Source organism: Heterocephalus glaber, unplaced genomic scaffold (assembly GCF_053883595.1).
Source record: "Heterocephalus glaber isolate CG9 unplaced genomic scaffold, H.glaber_assembly_v1.0 deba00001457, whole genome shotgun sequence".
Classification (NCBI taxonomy): Eukaryota; Metazoa; Chordata; class Mammalia; order Rodentia; family Bathyergidae; genus Heterocephalus; species Heterocephalus glaber.
The window spans coordinates 40331531-40354697 of NW_028258305.1; the positions used below are offsets into that span (position 1 = coordinate 40331531).

Below are 23167 nucleotides of genomic sequence, written 5' to 3' on the forward strand. Positions count from 1 at the left end.
TCCAGGAGCAAGGGTCCTGTTGCGTCTAATCAGGTCCACTTTCTGAGTGGCTTACACTGTATTAGGGGCACGACCTCTCCCCCTTTCCCTGGAATTATCTACAAGGTCCCCTCACGCGCTCGTGCCCGTGTGTGTGTGTGTGTGTGTGTGTGTGTGTGTGTGTGTGTGTGTCCCGTTTGGGACTAGGAAGTGTGTGGGTGTGCACTTGCGCGTGTACCTGTGCGGCAGATGAGGATGCAGGGACCCGGAATAGGGTTTGGACAACGGGCCAGGGCAATGAACAACCACAGACAGGAATCTGTTGTTGGGACCAACCCAGTCCCCCACGCTGTCCCACCTCTGACCTACGTACTGAGACTCACTGACCTTGTAAGGTTAACTTTCCAGAACAAGATGCTTGGCTTTATTTCTAAGTTCAGAATAAGCTAGTGAAAGTGGAAACCACTGTGTCAAGACCAAGAACTGTCCGGTAAGGTGGAGAAAATCTTCCTCGCACCCAGGGCTGCTGGTGCCCTGGACACAGGGCTTTTGCACCCTCCACACACAGACGGCACGCGAGTCCCCGGCCAGGCCCCTTCCCTCGCCGGCCCCGGTCACTGCACGGCCGGCCGTGAGGCCTCCAGCGGCTCGGCGCCGCGCTTCCGACCCGGCCCAGCCAGGGCGTTCCTCACAGCCTCGCAGACGGAGGGAGCTGCAGCCACGCGCGCCTGAGCCGTGGGGATGGAGCACCGGGAGAGGAGGCTCACCAAGGCTACAGGGATCACCTGGGGGAAGAGGCGGCCAGAACTGAAGGCTGAGGCGGAAGGAGCGAGAGCATTCACGCGGCGCCGCAGTCAGAAGCCCTCAGGGCGCGCGCAACCTCTTTTCACTCTCTGATCCCCTCCAAAGCAGAAGGAAAGGTCTCTTTTCGGCACCCCTTTCACACCCCGGGACCACTCGTCACAATCAGGCCCCAGCCATGGACGAGGAGCTCCTTGTGGGCAGAATATCGCTGAGCTTTGTAAACCCACGTCCAGCCAAGTCCCTGGCCCTTGCGGAAAGTACTACTCGCTACGCGCGCAGTCGCCGAATGACCAGCAGGGGGCAGGATACCTGTTTCTTCTCCCTTGCAACCTGGATGTGGCTGGAGATGGGAGCCGCCCGAATTTCATCCGTCAGTGGCTGAGGAAAGTGGATGGCCTGCAGGAGGCTTTCAATGCAGAGCGCTTTGGACTGTCCCGAGAACCGCTGCGGAGGAGCGGGGCGGTCAGGGTCAAGGCCAGGGTCAAGGGAGGAGGAGGAACTGGGAAAGTGAGAGGCTTGGATCCCGAAGGCTGATTTGTCTCAGAATCCCCAGGGGTTAAGAAGCACTGGGGTACAGGGGCTGGTGGTGGGCTGCGATTGGCTAGGCTACACCAGAATTAATGGTAAACGGGCCAGATTTTCACCTGTGTCCCAACAGCCCCATAGACTGGTTAATCTTACACTTCATTCTCTCAGGTTTCCTCCCTGGCCAAATCCACCCTGCACACTGCAATCAAAACATCTGTAGACATCGTTTCCATTTTGTCACTCTTCCTCTGTCTAGCCCAGCATGGTCCAGAAATAGAATGCAAACCATGTCTGTAATTTAAAGCTTTCTACTTTCTGCGTTAAAAAAGAAGCAGGTGGCTGGGTGTGGCGGTGCACGCCTGTAATCCCAACACTTGGGAGGTTGAGGCAGGAGGATCGCTGGAAGTTCAGGGCCAGCTTGAACTACATAAGGAGACCCTGTTGCAAAAATAAAATAAAATAAAAAGAAAGTGGCGAAATCAATTTTAATTCATGTATTTTATTTAACCAATATATTAAAAATATTTTAATATGTAAGCAATATTAAAAATGATGGGGCCAGGGATTTAGCTCAGTGGTTCCAGCGACTGCCTCACAAGTGCAAGGTCCCGAGTTGGATCCCCGGTACCAAAAAAAAATGATGAAAGGAGACACTTTATAACCTTTTCATAAGTATTGAAATCTGGTGCATATTTTACAACTACAGTACATCTCAGTTTGGGTGTTCAATTTGCAATGTTAAGTGAAATGCAAACCTATCAAAATAATACAATTGTATTTAATGAGAAACATTACATTGCTTCAGTTTTCACATACAATTAAAAATTCAGCTGGATATAGTAGTGCACACCTGTAACCCCAGCTACTCAGGAGGCTGAAGCAGGAGGATCACAAATTCAAATCCAGCCTGGGCAACTTAGGAAGACCCTGTCTCAAAATTAGAAATTAAATGGGGCCAGGGATTTAGCTTAGTGGTGCAGCCACCTGCCTCACAAGCACAAGGTCCCAAGTTTGATCCCTGGTACAAAAAAAAAAAAAATTACAAATGAAATAATGGGCCAGGGATTTAGCTCAGTAGCAGCGTATCCCAGGCTTTGATCCCCCATACTGCAAAATAAATAAGTAAATAAATAAAATAAAAATTCAGTTCCTAGTCTAGCTACATTTCAAGTGTTCAAAAGCCACACGTGGTTGGTGGCCATCATTTTCAACAGCACAGCTCCACCTATATCTGGCAAGTCCAAACTCTGGTCTGCTTTCAACCTTTCACAATCCTTCTCCTTCAAAATCCCTCACTACTCTGTAAAATGACTCCACTCTGTCAGACCTGCATCCCCTACACACTATGCCTCGGCCCCATTCTGGGCCTTGGCTAAGGCTCTACCAGGAATCCTCTTCTGCCCGGCATCTACCCAAGTCCTAACCACCAAGCCTAGCTCAAACAGCCCCTCCCCTGGGAAGCCTTCTCTTTATTATTCTACCCCACCTTCTTGGTAGTTCTACTGGACTACAGTAAGTTCCATAGGTTGTTTTAGGAACCTGGTGAGTACTCACTAAATGTTCATAGATCAATTCTTTTTGCACAGGGCTGTCAGATTTAGTAAATAGAAACACAGGACATCTAGTTAAAACTGAATTTCAGATAAATAATGAAAAAGTTCATATATGTCCCAATTATTGCATGGGACTTATATATACTTAAAAAGCATTTATCTGAAATTCAAATTTAACTGGATGTACTGGTTTTTGTCTGTTGTTTGCTTTGCTAAAACTGGCAACCTTAAGATCAAGGATGGCAACATTCAAGGCCATCCCTTGTGCTATCTGCTCAGCAACTCCTCCTCCTTCTGGTACTAGCACTTGGATTTTCCTCTGGGGAAATATTGTTCCCCATGCTCAGGGCACAAGGTCTGACTGAAGCTCACCTGTGGTCCCTTCCTCTGTCTCCATCTTGAAGGAAAAATCCCCCTTCCCCTGGAGGACAGTGATTGGTTCAGAGGTGCTCATGTGACCCCACACAAGCCAATGAGAGCCCTTCCTCCAAGGATTTCTGGGAATCACAAGGACAGAATGCTCTCCTTCGACCAGATTCACTAAATTGACAGAATATCAGGTTGGCACTTCGTGACCACTATGCCTTCTAGTGGAGAAAATCTATCAGAGAATGAGAACAACACAGAGGAAAACAGAGCTAAGGGCTAAAAGTTCTAGATTCTATCATTAGGGCATCTGGCTCCCCTATGATTGCTCAGTTACATGAGCAAACATTTGCCCTTTTTTTGTGCTTAAATCAATGTGAGGTGGGTTTCTGTTATATGCTTGTAACTGGAAGTCTCTTGGCTAAAAGTTACAGCTCAACTCCTGTGCCTATGTGTACACACACACCCAGGAGAGGATGCTCCTGATAAATGCAGGAGGAGAAAAGTCTGGTCTTACCCCTACATATCCCCTGCCTCTGCAAAATGCCCTCCCATGGCAGCCAGGACTTTGAGTTGTGCCCATTACGTTCCTACCTGCAGCAGAGCCAGTGCCCGCCAGAAGAGCTTGGAGTTGCCAATGTGGAGGTCCAGCATGTGGTTTTGTAGAATCTTCCCCAGAAGTACATGGGCCCCTGTACTCACTGTATTCAGCACCCACTTGGTGCTCAGCTCACGCTGGAACTTCTAAAAAAGACAGACATATGAGGCAATCAAAAATTAGAGGCCAGGAGAGCAGCAGCAGCAGGACAGACAAGAAACCAAGGGTGGAAAACCAGGGACCAAAATGTAGAGAATGTTTGTTGAACAGCCCACGGTTTACATCTTAGGGCATTGGGAATGAACCAGGGCTGTTCCAGGCAAACCCAGCAGCTTCACCCACTTGTGCTTCTGACTACTGGCTACACAGAAATCTTCTCTGACTCCTTCTATAGTAGGGTTTTGCTCTTGCCAAAATGTCCCCTTTGTTCCTTGGTACCGGACAAGGAGGAGTGGAAGTCCTGAAACTCATCCACTAAATGACAGCTCCTGGAGGGAAAGATGGTGTCTAATTCTGCTCCAGAGCCCCTGTCTTTTGGGTAATGGCTGACGCATGGCTGCTGATCAATGGATGGATGTTGAAAAATGAATTCCACTTGGGCCAGGGATTTAGCTCAGTGGTACCTTGCCTGCCTCAAAAGTGCAAGGTCCTGAGTTTGATCCCCAGTACCACAAAAAAAGAGAATTCCACTTAACTCGTATAGCACCCCTATGAAATAGGTGTTTCTATCTTCATTTGTATGTATGAGGAAATGAAGAATTACATATGAATTAACTTGAATAAGTTCATATGATAGTGAGACACAGAATTAGAACTTAAATCAATGAGAGAATGCGTGAAAGCATGTTGAAAATGAAAAGGTACACACACGGGTACTGTGAGTCTGCCTGCCCCGGCCCACATACCTCACCCACTTTGTCGCACCTATAACATCTATTACTGCACTTGCAGGGCAATGAGGATATTAAAGCAAAGGTATTAAAGGGATTCATGTGGTCCTAGCAGGCTAAGAAAACAGGCTGCTACTACTTTTATCTCTTTATTCTGGAGCCCCTGAAATAGCTGGCCATACAAATCCCTGGAAGAGGGTATGGAAAACATTTAATAAGTGCATGACAGAAATCTGACAATGAGGCTGGCTAGCGTATGTACTGACACTATAAGCTGTATGTCACGCTGTCCCTAGGAGAGAGTACAATTAAATTCGAGTTATATCATTATATGACTAACCATTTTTGCCATTAACTATCAGTAACACAAACTTTTTAAAGTTAACACAATTTGGAGCTAGACATGTTCATTTGAAAGTTCATATGGGAAAATAAACCTGCAATTATAGCCAAGAAAATCCTTAAAGAGTAATGATGGAAGGACTAATCCTACGAGGTCTTCAACATACCATAAAACACCTATAATTAAACATAAGGTAGCAGCACATAATAGAAAGACCAAAGGAACTGAATAGAAAGTCCAGAAATGACATAATGCACAGGAAACTGAGTGTGTGATACAGATAGCATCCAAAATCACTCAGGAAAAATGTACTTTATAAGTTATATTGGGACATGGGGCTAGGAATGTAGCTCAGTGGTGCCACATCAGCCTGGCATGTGCAAGGTCCTGAGTTCGATTCCTGATAACAAAAAAAAAGTTATATTGGGAAAATTTGACAGTTACATGGAAAAATGTAGAATTGAAATTCGGGCCAGGGATTGAGTTCAGTGGTTCCACTGCCTTCCTCACAAGCGCAAGGTCCCGAGTTTGATCCCCAGTACCAAAAAAAAATCAACCAAAAAATAGAATTGAAATTCATGCCTTGTCCCATTACACAAGAACAAACTAAATAATTAAACTCCTAAACCTATTTTAAAAGAATTTTTACAAGAAAATGTGGGTGAAACTCTTGTACAGCCTGAGTATAGAGAAAAGCTTTCTGTGTCTCAAGATCCAAATTCAGTAAAAGAAAGATTGCTAAGTTCAACATCAGAAAAATTAATGCAGACTGTTGCATGGTTAAAATGAAGAGAAAATATTTACAACATATATCAAAAATAAAAGCCTAATCAGATGGACGAAAAGCCCACTCACTAAAGAAGTAAGACACACAAACTGTTCACAAAGGAAAAAAAAAGATTTACTAAAGTCCTTTAAGCAGGTGAAAGATGCTCAGCTTCACATATAATAAAAGAAACACAAGTGAACCCTACACAGAAATGGCAGTGCTCATCTATTAGGTCCACCGACTAAATCCAAACGCTTGCTGGACAGTGCTCTGAGAGGCCACCGGAAGTGGCATCTCACACACTGCTGATGTGAAAAGTCAATGGTATGACCTTTATGGAGGAAAACTTTACCACGTTTAACAGTATTCCGCATGTATTTGCCCATTGACTCAGCTCTAATATGTCTAGAATTTATCCCAAAGAGACACTTCTAATATTACAAAAGTATATGAACACTCACTGTGTTATTGGGAATAGCAAAATGTTGGAAACAAACTAAATGCCCTACATACAAGATGGAGTAGGTGAGCTTGTACACACACACACACACACACACACACACACACACACACGCCCAAGACAAAGGGATCTTCCATGAGTTTCAGAATATCTTGTCAAGCAAAACATGCAAGAGGAAAATAAGGTACGCTACCTTTTGCCTAAGAAAAAATGTTTTGTTTTTCAAAATGAAACACAGCAAACAGTGTTCAAATATGGATGTGAATATTTCACATGGAGCCTACCTGAATAAGCTCTCACCTTGAGCATCACAATGAAACAAGCAAGCTAGGTACGGTGGCACATCCCTGTAATTCCAGAATTCCGAGAGCCTGAGGCAGGAGGACCCCAAGTTTGAGCTCAACCTGTGCAACTGTGTTTTCTTGGATAATAAGACCTATCCAAAAAATAATCAGCCTTGAAAACTAGAGATCAAAAATGGCTGCCGGGGATTTAGCTCAGTGGTTTCGCCGCCTGCTGCGCAAGCGCAAGGACCGAGTTTGATCCCTGGTACCAAAAAAAAAAAAAAAAAAAAAAAAAAAAAAAAAAAATGGCAGCCACAGTTACCTTGCCTTACCTGCCATTGCAGGGTAGCCACCGAGCAAGAGAACAGTAGATGTAATCTTCTGCATGACACTGGCCATCACCATGGTAACAGCCAGCGCTTATTTTCCAGCTAGGTCTTATTTTGGGGAAAACACAGAATTTAGCAACTTAATGAGCCTCTGTCTCAAAATTTCAAAAATTAAAAAGGGCAGAACAGGTAGCTCAGTGCAAAAGCCCGGGGTTCAAACACGACTACAATTAAAACACATTAACAACAACAAAAAATTCACAGTGAGTCCAGAATGACACCCACCAAACATAGATGGAAAAAAAGAGAGTAAGACGATGCTTTTCTTTGCAGAAGAAAGTCAACTAATGACATAGATAGAAGGGATATAAATAGAAACCACCATCGTAATAACTGATTCAAGCAAGAATCACCAATGGATGCTCACACCATGGGTGAAAGACTGCTGAGCAATAGGATGAGAGGGATCTCAGAGTCATCACCTTCACCAAGTGGCCAAATGCAACCTCATCAATAAAAGGTGAAGCTGACATCAGCTGCCTCCTAATGTAGCTCGCTGGAAGGACACAACTTCTGCTATGCAGTACTCTTGCCAAGGAATTTAACCTGAATATAATGAAGAAACAATTGGGCCCGGGATTTAGCTCAGTGGTGCTGGTGCCTGCCTGGCAAGTGCAAGGTCCTGAGTTCGATCTCTGGTACCAGAAAAAAAAAAACAATCAACCAATCCAAAGTGAGGCATATTCTTAAAAATAATTTGTCTAGACTTCTAAAACATCAATGTCAGACAAATAAAAAGAAAAAACACTGAGAAATATTAATTAAGGCAAAAAGACCTGATAACTAAATGTCATCTATTTTTTTTTTTTTTGGTACCCGGGTTTGAACTTGGGTCCTTCTGCTTTCGAGGCAGGTGGTGGAACCACTGAGCTAAATCCCCGGCCCCTCCTGATAACTAAATGTAAGGCATCATCCTTGATTGGATCTTGGATACTGAAAATAAGAACAATCCAGGGAGATAATTAGGGAAATCTGAATATGGATTGGATATAATGGTACTATACTAATCGTCTTTTTTTTCCTTTTACTAAGTGTCTTTTTCTTGAGTGGATAATTATTTTGTAGTCATATAAGCAAATGTCCTTGTTCCTAGGGCTCACATTCCAAAGTAATTGGAGTGCAGTGCTATGGTATCTCCAGTTTTCTCCCAAATGATTCAGAGAAAAGGGAAATATAACAAAGGCGGAATATGGTTGGGGAATCTAGGGAAAAGTGTATGGGTGTTCACTGTACCATTCCTGCAACTTTTAGGTTTGAAAATGAAAAAAATAAAAATGTGGGGGCAGTTTGGGTCAAAATATTTCTACAAGCTGGGTATGGTGGCACACACCTGTGATCCCAGCACTCGGAGGCTGAGGCAGGAGGATCACCAAGAGTTCAGGCCCAGCCTGAACTGCATAGCGAGACCTTGTCTCAACAAAACAAAACAAATCTACAGCGAAGCTGGGCACAGTGGCACATGCCTGTGATCCCAGCACTCTGGGAGGCTGAAGCAGGAAGATCACAAGTTTGAGCCCAGTGTGGGCAACTTAGTGACATACCGAGAACCTGAACCTGTCTCAAAAAGGAAAAAGGGCTGAGGATGTAGCTCAGGGCTAAGGGCCTGTGTTCAACCCCCAGTAACACACACACACACACACACACACACACACACACACACAACCTACAACTTTATAATTTATAAGCCCTAATGGAAGCCACCTTCTTTCTGACAATATTAATTCATTGAGAAAGATAAAAGCAACATCAAGTGAAAGATAAAAACCACCAAGGAAGGCCAGGGATTTAGCTCAGTGGTTCCACCACCTGCCTCACAAGTGCAAGGACCTGAGTTCGATCTCTGGTACCAAAAAAAAAAAAACCCCACCAAGGAAAAGACTGATACAGTTAAGTGACTAAAAGTCTCTATATCAAAAATACATATAAAAGGAAAATAATAAACTAGTAAAAACATAAAACAGAGGGCTACTTTTCTTGCTCTACAATATCTCTTACAAATCAGAAAGAAAATAAATGCCCTCCAAAAAAAGTGGGTGACCCTCCACTCTGGAGTGCGTCCTGTGTCTTCCTCTAGTAAATCCTTCTTCTGCTTCTTTAAAAAAAGTGAGTGAATACACCAAAAAGACATGAACAAAAAGTAGATGAAAGAAAAAAATCAGGGGCTGGGGATTTAGCTCAGTGGTTCTGTGGCCTGCCTTGCAAGGACAAGCACTCAAGTTCGATTCCTGATACCTCCCCACCAAATAAAAAGAAAGAAAAAAATCAAATGGCAGATACACATCTTTGGTCAGTAAAGGTCCACAGTAATTAAGCAAATACAAATTAAACAGCATGGAAGGAAAGGTTTTTTGTTCTGGTTAGTGGCTTTGGTGATTTGCAAAGGGTAATGAACTGAGGATTAGCGGAGACCTGCTTTTATGATGGTGCGACAGAACAAGAGGTCTCACACTTTGTTGTAAACCTCTTTGGCAGTCCTTAGTGAAACCGTCAAATGCCCCAGAGGTGTGTGTATCAAGATCATCTGCGGAGCATTCTGAGAAAAATAATAATTTTTTTTTTGGTACTGGGGATCAAACTCAGGACCTTGTGCTTTTGAGGCAGGCAGCGGAACCACTGAGCTACATCCCCAGCCCAAAAATAATATTTTAACTGACTCCATGTCTGCCAGTTAGGGTTAAACACATGGGGATGCACCCACACAGTGAAAATCTATGTTGACATTAAAAATGTTACAGGTCTATTAGTAAAGATATGCATAATTTTTGTTTTGCTTTTTTTGGTTTTGTGGGGGGTTTTTTGTTTGTTTGTTTTTTTGGTACCAGGGATCGATCTTGGGTCCTTGCACTTGCGCAGCAGGCGGAGAAACCACTGAGCTAAATCCCCGGCCCTAAGATATGCATAATTTTTAAATGAAGAAAAGCAATGTAAAAACAGTATGTCAAGTACAGTCCTATATTTTTCTTTCCTCTTTCCTTCTTTTTTCTTTCCTTCTCTCTTTATTGAGATCGGGGTCTTCCTATATATTTCAGGCTGGCCTGAAACTCACTATGTATCCTAGGCTGGCCTTGAACTCATGGTGATCCTCCTGTCTCAGCCTCATGAGTGCTGGGATTACAGGCACGACCCACTACACCTGGCTTGAATTTCTTTATTTTTTATTTATTTATTTATTTATTTATTTATTTTTGGTAGCGGGGATTGAACTCAGGTCCTTGCGCTCGCACAGCAAGTGGCGAAACCACTGAGCTAAATCCCCGGCCCTCATTTCTTTATTTTTTAAATTTTTTACAATAAAGATGTGTTGCTATTTCAATAACATTTTTCCTTAAAAGAGGATTAAAAGATCATAGATTACCATTCCCTACTATATATCCTTGGTTCCTGGCCCAGTATCTGACTTGTGATAGATGTTTAATATTTCTTTCTTTCCCCCCCAGGGCCGAGGATCAAACTCAGGACCTTGTACTTGCAAGGCAGGTGCAGCACCACTGAGCTAAATCCCCAGCTAATGCTTAATATTTCTTTTTTTTTTTTTGGTAGCAGGGATTGAACTTGGATCCTTGCGCTTGCGCAGCAGGCAGCGAAACCACTGAGTTAAATCCCCAGCCCGTTTTTAAAGTTTCTTTTTTTTTTTCAGTACCAGGGATCGAACTCAGGACCTTGTGCTTTCCAGACAGGTGCAATATTTCTCGAATGAATGAATAAAAGAGTCTATCTTAAATCTTAGATGTGGATGAAATTTATTTTGTATAGCAAAATAAGCCATATACTTTGATTCACAAAACCTGAGTTTAAGTCCTGATTCATTTCTAAGCTGTATGTCCATGATTACGATCCCTCAACCTCTTAATTTTAGCTGTGAAATTGTTAAATTAAATGCATTCCTAAAAAAAAAAATGCATTCCTCAGGAGACTGGGAACTGAGACAATATCCATGAGATGTTTCATAAGGAGCAAGGGGCTACGGCATCGTAGGTGTTATGACAATATAGAGGAGCCTACAGTTGCAGAGAGGCATATAACATGAGGAGGTTTTTAGAAGTCAGTGTATATGAGGAGCGTGCCAAGAAGGAGGGTTGTGACAATGAACACCATTTGGAAGGGAAGACAGAGATGTGCATTGGAAGGACAGTGGACCCCCTGCTTGGCCAAGAGAAGTTTCCATAAGAATTCTGAGTCCATTGAGGCAGCCTGTGAGCTGCTGGGTCAAGTCAGGAATCTTCCTGAGGAGCCGAATGAATGACGGATGAGAGGCCACATCATCCCAGGGAACCCTTCGGGGCCTGGTTCTGCCCCACAGGCAGGTGGCATGTGAGAAAAGCAAAGCTCAGAGATAGATTTCTTTTTTCCTGGGCCACACAACAGAGCACCCAAAACCCAAACTTTCTGATTCCTGATCCAAACTAAACTGCAAAGTGCAAATCGCTTCTCTGCCTTTTGGCTAAGATCAAGTGTAAACTGCAAAGTGCGCACAAACTGATTGTGATCTCTATGATTATTACCAGTGCTTGTCTTGGATTATAATTTCATGGTCAAGCAGGGAATATCTATCAGTGAATTCAGCATAGTGCAACTTGCCAAAAAATGTGTCTTACAAGTTTTAGGATAGTAAGGACGACTATACAATGGGCAACTAATTTGTCCCAAAGGACAAATGGACATCTGATAAGTAACTGGCAGCCCATGCTGACCTTTCACATATTCTTCTTAGAACAAGCTGAACCCAGCAGCCCATGGCCTTGGAAACTGCCTAGTGACCCACTAACTCAAGAATCTACTGGCTTGGTAGGGGGAAGACAAACCTTCAAGCTTTCTCCCCTCCAGCATTGGGTTTTCTAATTTCTGAGGTCCTCTCCCCTCTTAGCCCCTCATTGCAAATATTACTCTCTCACCCTCCATACCTGGACGAAGTTCCCTTCGTACTCGAAGAAAAGCAGTGGCCACATGATACTGATGATGGAGGGAAAGAGCTTCTTCAGAGGGGCCTGAAGAGAAACAGGACCCAGAGCGACATGCCCAGGCAGGCCAGGCTGTGACTGCCACCCAGGGCCCTTTCAAGGATGGACCCTCACCGGCAGGGACTGCCCCACAGTGCTATGCACCAGGGCCTGGATATTGCTGGTCTTCTCTTTCACCTGCTCCACCAGCGTCTGCACTTCCGTGAGGTTATCTGAGGGACAGGTGTAGTGGAAAGGTGGGCTGGGCAGGTGTCCTTCCTGCCACCCTGGATCAGTACTCTCACCTGTGCCTCCCTCTGAGCTGCTGTCCCAAGACCCAGAAAAATGGCAGCTTCTCTGAGTCACTGTACTGCTTCCGGCTCCTCACACCACCCCTTCCCATGTTCCCTCTCACCATCCAGGGTGAAAATGAAGATGACAGTGTCAATTTCCCTGAGGGAGGGCAGGATGGAAGTCAGGAAGTCTTCCTGGGAGAAGGTGAACTGTGGACCCTGGAGCAGAAGAAGGTGGGAGAGGGGCTCCCATGAGAACACCCTAGAGCACAAGCTTGCAGACTGGAGGGAACCTTAGGAGACAGCTAATACAGCCCTTTTGACTACAGGTGAAAAAATCGGAGTTTACAAAGGCAGTGCTTTAGCCAGGCGTGGCAACATCTTCCTATAATCCCAGCACTCTGGGAGGCTGAGGCAGGAGGATTGCAAATTTGAGCCCAGTCTGGGCAACTTACCAACGTAGTGAAATCCTGTCTCAAAACAAAAATTTTAAAAGTCCCTGGGTCCAATCTTCAGTACCACTAGGTAGATAGATAGTTTTAAACTGAGCACAGTGGTGCATGTCTGTCATCCCAGCTATGTGAGAAACTGACCCAGGGAGTTCAAGACCAGCCTACGTAACTTAGTGAGACCCTGTCTCAAAAAAAAAAAAAAAAGGAATAGGGATGTAGCTGAGTGGTAGAGCACCCAGGTTCCATCCCCAGTACTGCCAAAAAAAAAAAAAAAAAAAAAAAGTAGAGTTTTACCCAAGATGATGTAGCAAGTCCCTGGACTGGAACCGGGTTTCTGGGGATAAATCCAGAGCCTTCCACTTTCCCCACACTCTCTGTACAGCCCCAAAGCCTCGAGATCTCTAAGCCATATTTGCTTCTTCAGAGTACCTATCCCATCATGCTCCTCTTCGTCCCTTGCTTCCCGCCCTCTGCACCTCAGTGATCCTCACAACTTCCCCAAGTCCCATCCTCCAACCTGATTGGTGAGCTCAGCCTTCTGGTTAAACATGTCACTGTGATCCCCAATGAGAAAGCCACGGATGTCTCGGAAATCTGGCAAGTTTAAAGACAGGGAAAGAGAATGATGGGCCTTGTAGGAAAGGAAAGTTCCAGGCTTTGGGGCTGGCAGGGAAACAGAAAGTGGATGTGAGGTGAGGGGTAACCCATGTGAGAGACCATAGCTGAGTATGGCATGGGAACCGAGGGATGGAGGACTGAGTTGGGACCCAAAGGAAGAAGCATGTGACTGAAAGGCCTATTCAGTAGGGCAGAATGGACATTAAGGACTCTCCATTGGTTGGCAGGGTTTGGGTAGTAGACCAGTTGGCTGGGTCAGGTGGGGTGAGGAAGAATGTGCGGACTGGGGTCCCACCAGAGCCAAAGGTATGGATGCACTCCACTCCATCCATGATGGCAATGATGCCCAGGTTCTGCCAGCCAACCAAGTGCACTCGGCCTTTCTTCTCCAGGCTGAGGACGGGTCAGAGGTCAGGACATAAGAGGTCACCATGAAAAAGAAGCCAGAGGGGCCGGGGATTTAGCTCAGTGGTTTCACTACCTGCTGCGCAAGCGCAAGGACCCGAGTTCGATCCCCAGTACCAAAAAAAAAGAAAACAAAAAGAAGCCAGAGATGCATATGGAAGAACACAGGGGTCAACAGAGAAGCCAGCGTGGAGAGCCATTCCTCCCGCCATGTTAACCTTCTCAGTCTCCTCTGCCCCGCCCAATGCACATCCGGGTACCTGGTGCTGACTTGCTTCATCAGAGTGGCGATCTTGGAGCTCTGACTGTAGGTCACCTTATGAGCCCGCTCAAATGTCCGCAGGATTTCCAGAAGGCATCTGGGAGAGAAATCGGCTCCCTCAGAAAGCGTAGGCACCCCTACACCCAATTCCCATATAACTAAGTTCTGTTGGTGCCCGGAGGAGGCACAGAAAGGAGAGCCAGACTGCACTGAGGAGCACCCAGCGCTGAGGGTGGGGGAGCAGAAAGGGCTGGAGGGCTGCAGAAAACTAAAGAGCAGAAAGAGGAAGCGGGGGATCCAGAGAGCCTTGAGGGCAGATTCGATCTGAGAGTGGATGAGGAGCTACGTGAGCAGTCTGGAAGGTAGGTTAGAGACCCTGGTCAGGGAAGGTGGGCACAGCAGGACACACTCTGGCCTGCACGACCTGACCCGTTCCAAGCTCAGCTCTCAGAAGCCTGCTTCTGGATCTGGACCTGCCATCCCCCACCCACCTCACCCCGTCACTGCCTGGCTCTGGCCTCTCTTGCCTAGAGCCTCCCTCCGTACCTTGGAGATGCTGCAATGCCCCGGTCCACCGTCTTATGGGCTGCCAGTAACAGGGTTTCCAGCAGGATTTTGGTGGTACTTCCACCTTTCATGCGGGAGGAGCCGCTGAGACCCTCAGGCTGAGGAAGCAAGGACACAAAAGGTGTGGGGTGGACAGGATGCTCCTAGAGTCCACCAGTTAGTGACCCCAGGCATGGGAGGTGGTTGGTGACCTTGGTTAGTGTCCCCAGCCAAGCACTCTGGTTAGGAACCCTGGTGCCCCCCACCCACCCAGAGTGCTGTGAGGAGGAGGAGGAACGCTGGAGTGATTTAACTGAGGGGAGAAGAGAGAAGGAAAGGGCCACCTCTTGTCACCCCACGGTACATTCAGCCCTCTCTGGGAGGAAGCCAGAGTGCTTGAGTCTCTTGTCAGCTGGGTTAAGGGTTTTTCAGAGAGTGCTTTTCTTCCTCAGAACTTCCTCCTCACCTTCCCCAGCATTATATTTTGTGGTAGCCTGTCAACCCAGATACCGCAGTCCATGTGCTTTGACAGACCTGTGAAGCACCCACTGCGATGGCACAGATTCGTAACACAGTATACCAAAGACTACGGCAGAGCGAAGGATGAAAGCAGTGATGGAGAAAAGAAGACTGAGAGCCAACAGCTGCTGAGAGGAAGAAAGAGAGATGAGCACACGTGTAGCATGAAATATTGCTTTCCTGTCTCACGCAGGGAGACCAAGGAGAGTATCGCAGATGAGCCCGCCACTGGCATAGGAGGGCAAGGCTTCGGGCAAGTTCCATGTAAGGGTGGAGGGCACTAGTGACACGCACCCGCAGCCCAGAGGAGACCAAAAGGAGCAGGAGCCTCGCAGGCTACGAAGCCCCACCCCCTGAAGAGTAGGACGGACCAAGGCAGAACAACAAAACTGTGTCTTCTTTTCAGTACTGGGGATTGAACACAAGGCCTTCACACTTAGCTACATCCCCAGGCCTTTTTTATTTTTTATGCTGAGACGTCTCTCTAAGTCAAGACTGGGCTTGAACTTGTGATCCTCCTGCCTCAGCTTCCCACAGTGCTGGTTCCTTCCAATTTTTACAGCCTATATTTGAAATTCAAATGTTGTATATAAAAGACATCGAATGAGCCATAACCATGGTTAGTTAAGGGTGTCTGTAAACTAATGGGACAAAACTCCTTTAAACAGAAACTGCTCTAGATCACTAAAATGTTTGACTACTGACTGGAGAGAGAGTTGGAATGAAGATGAAACACCTTAAGGTGAAAAGTAAGTGGGAAAATAGGATTTCATTTAAAGCATGTTACTTGACACAGAATGCCTCAGGAATTGACTTGACAAACAGAACTTAAATCAGAGGTCCTGAGCAAGTGGCAAGCGACTCCCAGATGCTTGGGGGAGGTGCAGAGAAAGGAGAGGGCAGCCCTACCCCAACTGCTGGATTCAGCACAAACGCTTCCTGTTTCTCTTGCATTTTCTGCATCCGCTCTGCTACTTGCCGGAAGGTTGAACTCCAGTCTTCAATGGGGTCATTTCTAGGGTCCAAAGAGATACAGAGCGGGCAGGGTCATCTGTGAGGATCTGAAAGGGGGTCCTCAGCTGGGAGTCAGGTTCTAGGACCCCACAGAGACAGTGATCAGAGTCAACAATGTCATACAGAGAGGTGCTTTGGAGCTCCTGGGGTTCTGTGTCCCCAAGGACAGGGTTAATAAAGGAAGTCCCGATAAAGCCAACATTCAAGTTTAAAGTTCCGGCCCAAGACCAGAACCAGAGCGTGGAGACCAGAGTCTTCTTGAATCCTACTTCTAGCACAGGACCTACTACCATGGCCACACCCACCTTGTCCTCAGTAGGGCCCCAGCAGGTGCCTGTCATCCCTATTAGGGTCATTTAGAAGCCCTTCCCATTCCTGGAAATTCACTGTGGAAATGCCTCCAAAGAGCCAACGCGCACTGCCTGAGGGAGGGATGACAGTCCCTAATGAGGGAAATGAGCTGCAAGGTAAAAACTGGTTGCGCCTATGATGGGAAAGATTGAGTGAATTAACCAGGAACGAAGCAATATGTTAATAATTCAAGGGAGGGGCCAGGGATTTAGCTCAGTGGTTCCACTCCCTTCCTCGAAACCGAAAGGTCCCGTGTTCTATCCCCGGTACAAAGAAAAAAAACTGAAATAAGGGCCGGGGCAAGCAGAAGGTCCTGAGTTCAATTCCTGGTACCAAAAAGAAAGGAAAAGAAAAAAGACTGAAACAGAAAGAGAGGAAACAGTGCCCCTATTATATGGTTTAAAATCAAGATTCTCAGGCTTGAGGGGACATCAAAATCATCTGAGGAGTTCTGTTGCTGTCATTGTTTTAATAACTACCCATTTGTGGACAGTGGATTCAGCTGAGATTCAGATTCAGCAGTTCTGGAAGGAAGCCCAAAACTCTGTACCTTTAAAAGCTTCCCTGATGACTCTGAAGATCAGCCACGTTTGGGAGCCACTGATTTAAAGAACAACTGGAAGATATCCACGCCTACATTGTTTGAAATTCTTCATTTCACTTAGTCACAGGGCCTGAAATTAGCATCAACTGCAGCAAATATATTTTTGGTGGAGGAGAGTCCTCCATGCCAAATGATCAGGGTTAGGAGTGTCTCAGACTCACTTACACCTTTGAATGAATTATACTATAAGCCTCGAATCTGGAACTAGGAAGAGCACCTCAGCTCATCTGCTTCCCTGAGACCACTGCTAGTAAATAATAAGGCTGCTCTACACAGTCAGCCTTTGCTGCAGTTCCTCCACTGACAGGAAGCCTGTCACCAGGTGGCTCATCCAGTGGTTTATTTAGCAGAGTCCCCAGCGCTGGCTGCATGTCAGAATCTCTAGGGATGACATCTAAAAATGGACATTTTGGGCCAGGGATTTAGATCAGTGGTTTTGCCACCTGCTGCACAAGTGCAAGGACCTGAGTTCGATCCCTGGTACCAAATAAATTAAAAAAAAAAAATGGACATTTCAATTCATCACCCCAAACCAACAAACTTGGCCTCTAACACAGGGGCTAAGAATCAATCTATCTTTCTTTTCTTTTCTTTTTTAAAATTCAGGGCCTTCACACTGAGCTACACCCTCAGCCCTTTTTATTTTTTATCCTAAGACAGGGTCTCGCTAAGTTGCTAATTGCCCAGGCTGGGCACAAATGTATGATCTTCCAGCCTCAGCCTCCTAGAGTGCTGGGATCACAAGCGTGTGCCACCACACCTGGCTCTTCTTCTTTCTTCCTACTTTTTAACAATCCCCAAGAAACTCACACACAGAACCTCAGCTGCACACTATTGGTCTGATATGCTGTCTTTCTCTGAGATCAGACAAAGTGGGAATTTAGACAGAGAATAAAGGGAGGTGATTTGGTAGCACAGGGAAGGAAGGGGGCTAGATTTCAATAGCCAAAGGAAACAAGAGCACCACAAGTGATGAGGAGAGTGTGAAAATAAGGGAGTTGGACAGAGGTGTAGGTGGTCAGTTGGCGCCACTACTCCCTTGAAAAGATGCTATGGGCTTGCCCCAGAGACAACTACAGATCTCTGTGGTGCACGTTTTCCTGACCCCAATTTTGTTCCTCCAGCCCTTCTTTCCTTGCCTTTTCCATCTCTGTTCTGAATGTATGCCACCTTGTATTTTATGTGGCCTGCATTTCTGAAACAAGAATTGAATAATTAAATCAACCAACCAAACAAAAATGACCTCATCAGCTTAGGGGGACCCCATTATGCATCTGTCCTCTTTTGTGATTGTACTATCTGATGTGTTTCCGAGCCCAGGGCTGCCCAGTCCCTACAGAAGTCTCACCTGGCCATGTTCACGGGATTGAAGCCAACCAGGACTGGCAAGAAGACAGCTGTGTTGTCCATGCAGTAGTCCATCTGGCCTGCCACAAAGGGCGCCTGGTGGCAGTGAGAGGGGAGGACCGGACAAGGGAGTTACTCTGAGTGCTGCCTAAGGCCCCTGGGCCTCAGAATCCCCCAGAATACTTGTCAGAAATTCCCAGGCCCAGTAAAGACCCACTGGATCCGAACTGGAAGCAGGAGCATTTTTTTTTTTTTTTTTGGTACCAGGCATCAAACTCAGGTCCTTGCGCTTGTGCAGCAGGCGGTGAAACCACTGAGCTAAATCCCCGGCCCCAAGGAGCACATTTTTAACAAGTACCCCAAGAGAGCTACATCAAGCACCATCAAGGTAATCTCCTACAGGATAAAGTTTGGAAATTGCTGAACTGAATTGTTCAGCACACTGCTCTCCTTGTGTATATCCAGCTCCTACCAGCTGGGATTTGGGTTTCTGCTCACTGGATTCTTAGAATCAGAAACTTACAGGGTTGACAGGAAACACGGGGTCACCTAGCCTAGGGCTGCTCAAAACAAACACCTGGGAATCTTGTTAAAATTCAGATTCGGATTCAGTGGATCTGGGGTGGGGTCTGAGATATTGCATTTTCTAACAAGTCCCACTCAATGCTGGTGCTGCTGGTGCAGGGATCGTTGTTAGGTAGCAAAGGGCTAGTCTGGAGGACAGGCTTTTCTGTTAAGGGCCAGAGAATGTTAGGGTTTGTGGGTTCTCTGAGCTCTGTCCAACTATCAATCCTAGAGTTGTGGCACAAAAGAGGCCATAGACTATATGTGTAAATACAAACGACTCCATGTTGGTAAAACTTTATTTACAAAAGCAGGCAGCCAGCATAGTTTGCTGACCCCTGGACTGGTCTGTCTATCTTGGTTGTTGATAGATTGCTGCACAATTATTATGAGAACGGATCCCTTCTCCCTATTCTCACATTCATACAACTGGATCCAAATGAGCTAAAATGAAAATTCCTTTCACAAGTGTTCTGCCAGTCTTTTCCTACCCCTTCTTCCCTATAAAATTGATCCACTCTGCCTATCTTCACGCTTACAGAGAGGCCCGCCGAGATGCCAATGACAATGACCCTCTTCTTCCCAGCAGCCACCTAGGAGAGAACAGACAAAGGAGCACCACTGGGGGGACTCCAGGGTACAAACCTATTGTGTGGAGGGATCAGGGCCAGGACCCAGGTGAGGGGACAGGGTTGGGCCAAGTGTTGGGGGCTTTTATGTCCCCATCAGACATGCAGTTAAATATTAGTGGAAAGCACACACCTTCTTCAGCTCCTCAATCCCATGCAGGGCGCTGTCTTCCTTCCCCTCCCTGGAGGCCACCACAGACCTAAGAAGGCATATTCAAAGTCAAGGACATTCATTGGGAAGCAGAAGCCTATGGTTTATTGGGGAAGGGGAAGGCCACGCCGAGGGAAGGGAATGAAGGAAACTGTCCCTGAATGAGAACCCACTGTTTTGATGGGCATCATGATAGATGCTTGCTCCATAGAGTCAAAAAGCTCAAATACCGACAAGGGCCAGTTGGGCACCCTAAGTAGGTGCAGTGTGTCAAATGGAGGGCAGTAAGGAGTGATGGGGGCTGAGGCGTTTTGGACAAAATACTTGTCTAGAGTCATTCCAATTCAGTTTCTGAAAAATACATATGCAGCCCAAACCAAACAGCTCAGGCCAAGGTGACTCACCTGTCACCTCCTGCAATGAGGTAGGTGTAAAGAGGTTTTTGTCCTAGACCTGTCATCAGCTGGTTAAAGGAGACCTGTGTCAAGGGGGAAAGGAGGTAAAGAAGTAATGATAGTGAAGAAACAACTTGGATTTTCAACTCCTAGCAGAAAGAATGATTTTCTTAGGGCAGTGCTTAACCCAGTCCTACTTGGAATCTGCTCTGCAGATGCTATGTGGAGATGGTTAATTAGGGATGTGTGGGGTGTAGGGACATCAGCAACAGACTGGTGGAGTCTCCGTGGGCTCAGGAGAAATGGGATCCATGGTGGGAAGAGAAAGAGAGTGACACGTGGAGCCCAGGTCTAACAGGGGCCCACCTGGAAACTTAACTATGATGAGCTTTATGGTCCTAGGGCTCATCCCCAGAAGGAGACTGACGAAGACAGGACCAGGGTACTCACCGACATGAGGAATGCCATCCGGCCAGAGGTGCCCCCTCCACTCAGCACCACCAGCCCCTCATCTGGCTCCTGAGGAAGGAAAGATGCCTAGGTCGCCATGGCCCAGCTAGGCCAAGGGATATATGTTCTTTTCTTTGTTAGTAATGGAAGAGAACTTAAAGGGCCTCCTTTATCCTTCCTCTCATCACAAAGTTGAATAAAATACAGGCCCTGTGATGCAGCAGAAAGAACACTGGATTGGAGAAAGAACCTGGAGTTTGACTCCCATCTCTGGTTTAACTGCTTATCAATCCCTTGTTTACTCTGGAAGGGACTGACAACAACGTAGTCACCTAAATAAAAATTTTAAAGTAAAAGTGGCATTATCCAACAATTATTAGCTGGGTGCATTTCAGCAAGCTATTGTGATTTTCCTCACGCGCGTGTGTGCATGCGTGCTTGTGCATGTTTGTGTGTGCATGTGTGTAAAGAAACTTAGAGACAATTACATCAGCTTCGCAGGCTTGTGTGAGGGTAATAGGTGTGGAAGTGCACTGTCAATTCTAATTTAGCTAATGTTATTATAATTATTACTGATTAATAAGATGACAATAAGGATCCAAAAGGAAAGACTGGGAGGATGGAGAAGTGAGATCTACAAAAGTGAAGGATGGTGATCAAAACAGAGAAAGTAGAAGGAAATAGGAGTTCAGGCAGGAGCAAGTGGAGGTCAGTACCTTCAATACTTCCTGCACTTTCCCGGCCACTTGCAGCATGGTGGTCAGAACTGATTCGCTGTACAGTCGCTGCAGGGAACAGGCGGGAATCAGAAGCCAAGACAGGAGGGTGTAAATTGGAGTGGGAGGAGAAAGGGCTCTCAGTTTCCAAACCAGGAGAAACGGGCTGGGAGGGCAGAGGCTGAGGTGGAGATGGGTGTCCAGGGGATGAGCCTGGGTTACCTGGTAGGCAGGCATGGCTTGCCCCTCCTCCTGGAAGATCTCAGCATCACACTGCCCCAGCAACTGAACGATTTTCCCAGCATCTGCTTTGTCCAAGTCCCGGGTCAGTGGATTTGACTTCTCTGTGATCGGCATGGCTGCCTCGTACCCAGACAGCTACAAAAAAGCAGGGACAAAGATAGAGACAAGAAGCCGAGGCTTCGTTTGTGCCCGCTGAGCTGGGGTGGGAGTGGCAGCGGGCACGGTGTTCGGACTCTCTCTTATACACAGACACACACCACACCACACCAGGCACTTAGCCTGCACTTGGTGCTCTGGGCTATTAGAGAAGGAAGGTCAGGGGGAGGTGGGAGGGAAAGGGAGGTGTGTGTGGGAGCAGAAACCCAGGGAGAAGGGAAGCCCAGGTAAAAAGAACAGTTCTAGGAATCGGTGCAGAAGACCAAAACCGAGAGGGGTCTCACCTCCCACTCGCCAGGCTTGGGGGTCTCAATCACATGTTGAAACCGCTTTGTGCTTGGCATGGTCCCCTGCTGTGGTCACACCGTCCTGTCTGCCTCTTGAGTCACACAAACCCCTCTGGTCACAGTGACTCTGCTTCCAGCTGGCAGAGGCTTATCTGAGCCACAGAGATGATTAACCTAGGAGCACTGGCCTCTCGGAGCACCACCCCCTGCACTTCTTCCTGGACCATCCTGTCCTGGTCACCAGGCCCCCAGCCGTCCTGGGAGCCCCTGGTCCTCTTTGCCTGCACCTCAACTTGCCAGCCTCTGTTTGCCCCCCGAAGAGATGGAGGCTCATTGCGCTTGCCCTCTGGGCACAGTGCCCTCTCCTCTGGAAAGCCTAGAGCCTGGGTGGGCAGGACAACACCCAGGCCATTGAGAATCCCTGGGCAAGAGTGCTCTGGGACCAGGATGCCCCGGGAGGCCAGAGGTCAGGGTTCTGGGGTCAGCAGAAGTCAGATGACCCGGGCCATGGCTTGATCACATGCTCAGCACACACTGTCCTTCCCTGCCCCACTGGCCCATTTTACCCTCTCTTCTCAGAAGCAAACAGAAGCTTCAGAGTCCAAGTGTGCAAGCACTGAACTGGGCATCGAAGGAGAAAAAAATGCCACAGAAATAGAAATGCTGCAATGAGCATGAGAACCAAGGAACCTGCCCTAAATACAAATACAGTGTTAGCCACCATTTATCTACACTGAGCCATGCACTTTTCATCCACCAACCTCACTGGCCACATCAACTCTCGGAAGTCAATATCGACAGCCCCATTTTACAGACGATGAAGCGACTCAGAGCAGTGAAGTCATTGCTCAAGATCATACATCTGGCTGAACTAAGACACTCAAATTCTCCAGATTTCATACTCAGCCAAAGTATGAAATAACTTAAGCACTTATGTGCTTTTTGAATGAATGAAGCAACTAACAAGTCAGAGCCAACCAATAATAATCACTCACTCACACAGTATGGTAAGATTCATAAAGGTTTTTCCCCAAATTGTCTCATTCGATCCTGTCCACAACCCTGGGAGGCTTCATTCATAAGCTCTGCTTTACAGGTGGGAGACCTGAGGTGCAGATTAACCAATTTCCCTAAGCCACACAGTCGTCAGGGCTGGGGGGGTGGGGTGGAGGGGGGCGGTGAGAATGTGGATCTTTGCTCTCCAATTCTCCCTATAAGCCCAGCACTAACAGTCGCTTTGTCTCCAGCTTCTAACCTAATGCCAG

General features: G+C 46.7%; 1 protein-coding gene across 5 annotated transcripts; it reads right to left on the minus strand.

Moving 5' to 3' along the window:
- Positions 1-375: 375 nt before the first annotated feature.
- On the minus strand, positions 376-22106 carry Gckr (glucokinase regulator). Of its 5 annotated transcripts, none has more exons than XM_004839207.4 (19): positions 21900-22103; positions 21439-21594; positions 21217-21285; positions 20501-20569; positions 20060-20133; positions 19638-19704; positions 19415-19468; positions 18313-18407; positions 15905-16010; positions 14477-14595; positions 13929-14027; positions 13559-13656; positions 13163-13239; positions 12316-12412; positions 12036-12133; positions 11856-11948; positions 3825-3974; positions 1093-1227; positions 376-764 (listed from the first exon to the last, which is right to left on the minus strand). In XM_004839207.4, exons 1-19 carry the CDS (start codon positions 21957-21959, stop codon positions 594-596), a joined length of 1887 nt encoding a protein of 628 aa, XP_004839264.2. In that variant the 5' UTR covers positions 21960-22103; the 3' UTR covers positions 376-593. The 5 variants fall into 5 exon arrangements, with proteins under 5 accessions (XP_004839264.2, XP_004839265.2, XP_004839266.2 ...); XM_004839208.4 differs by having other exon boundaries at positions 11865-11948; positions 21900-22100; XM_004839209.4 differs by lacking the exon at positions 21217-21285 and having other exon boundaries at positions 21900-22106.
- Between the last annotated feature and the right edge of the window lie 1061 nt (positions 22107-23167).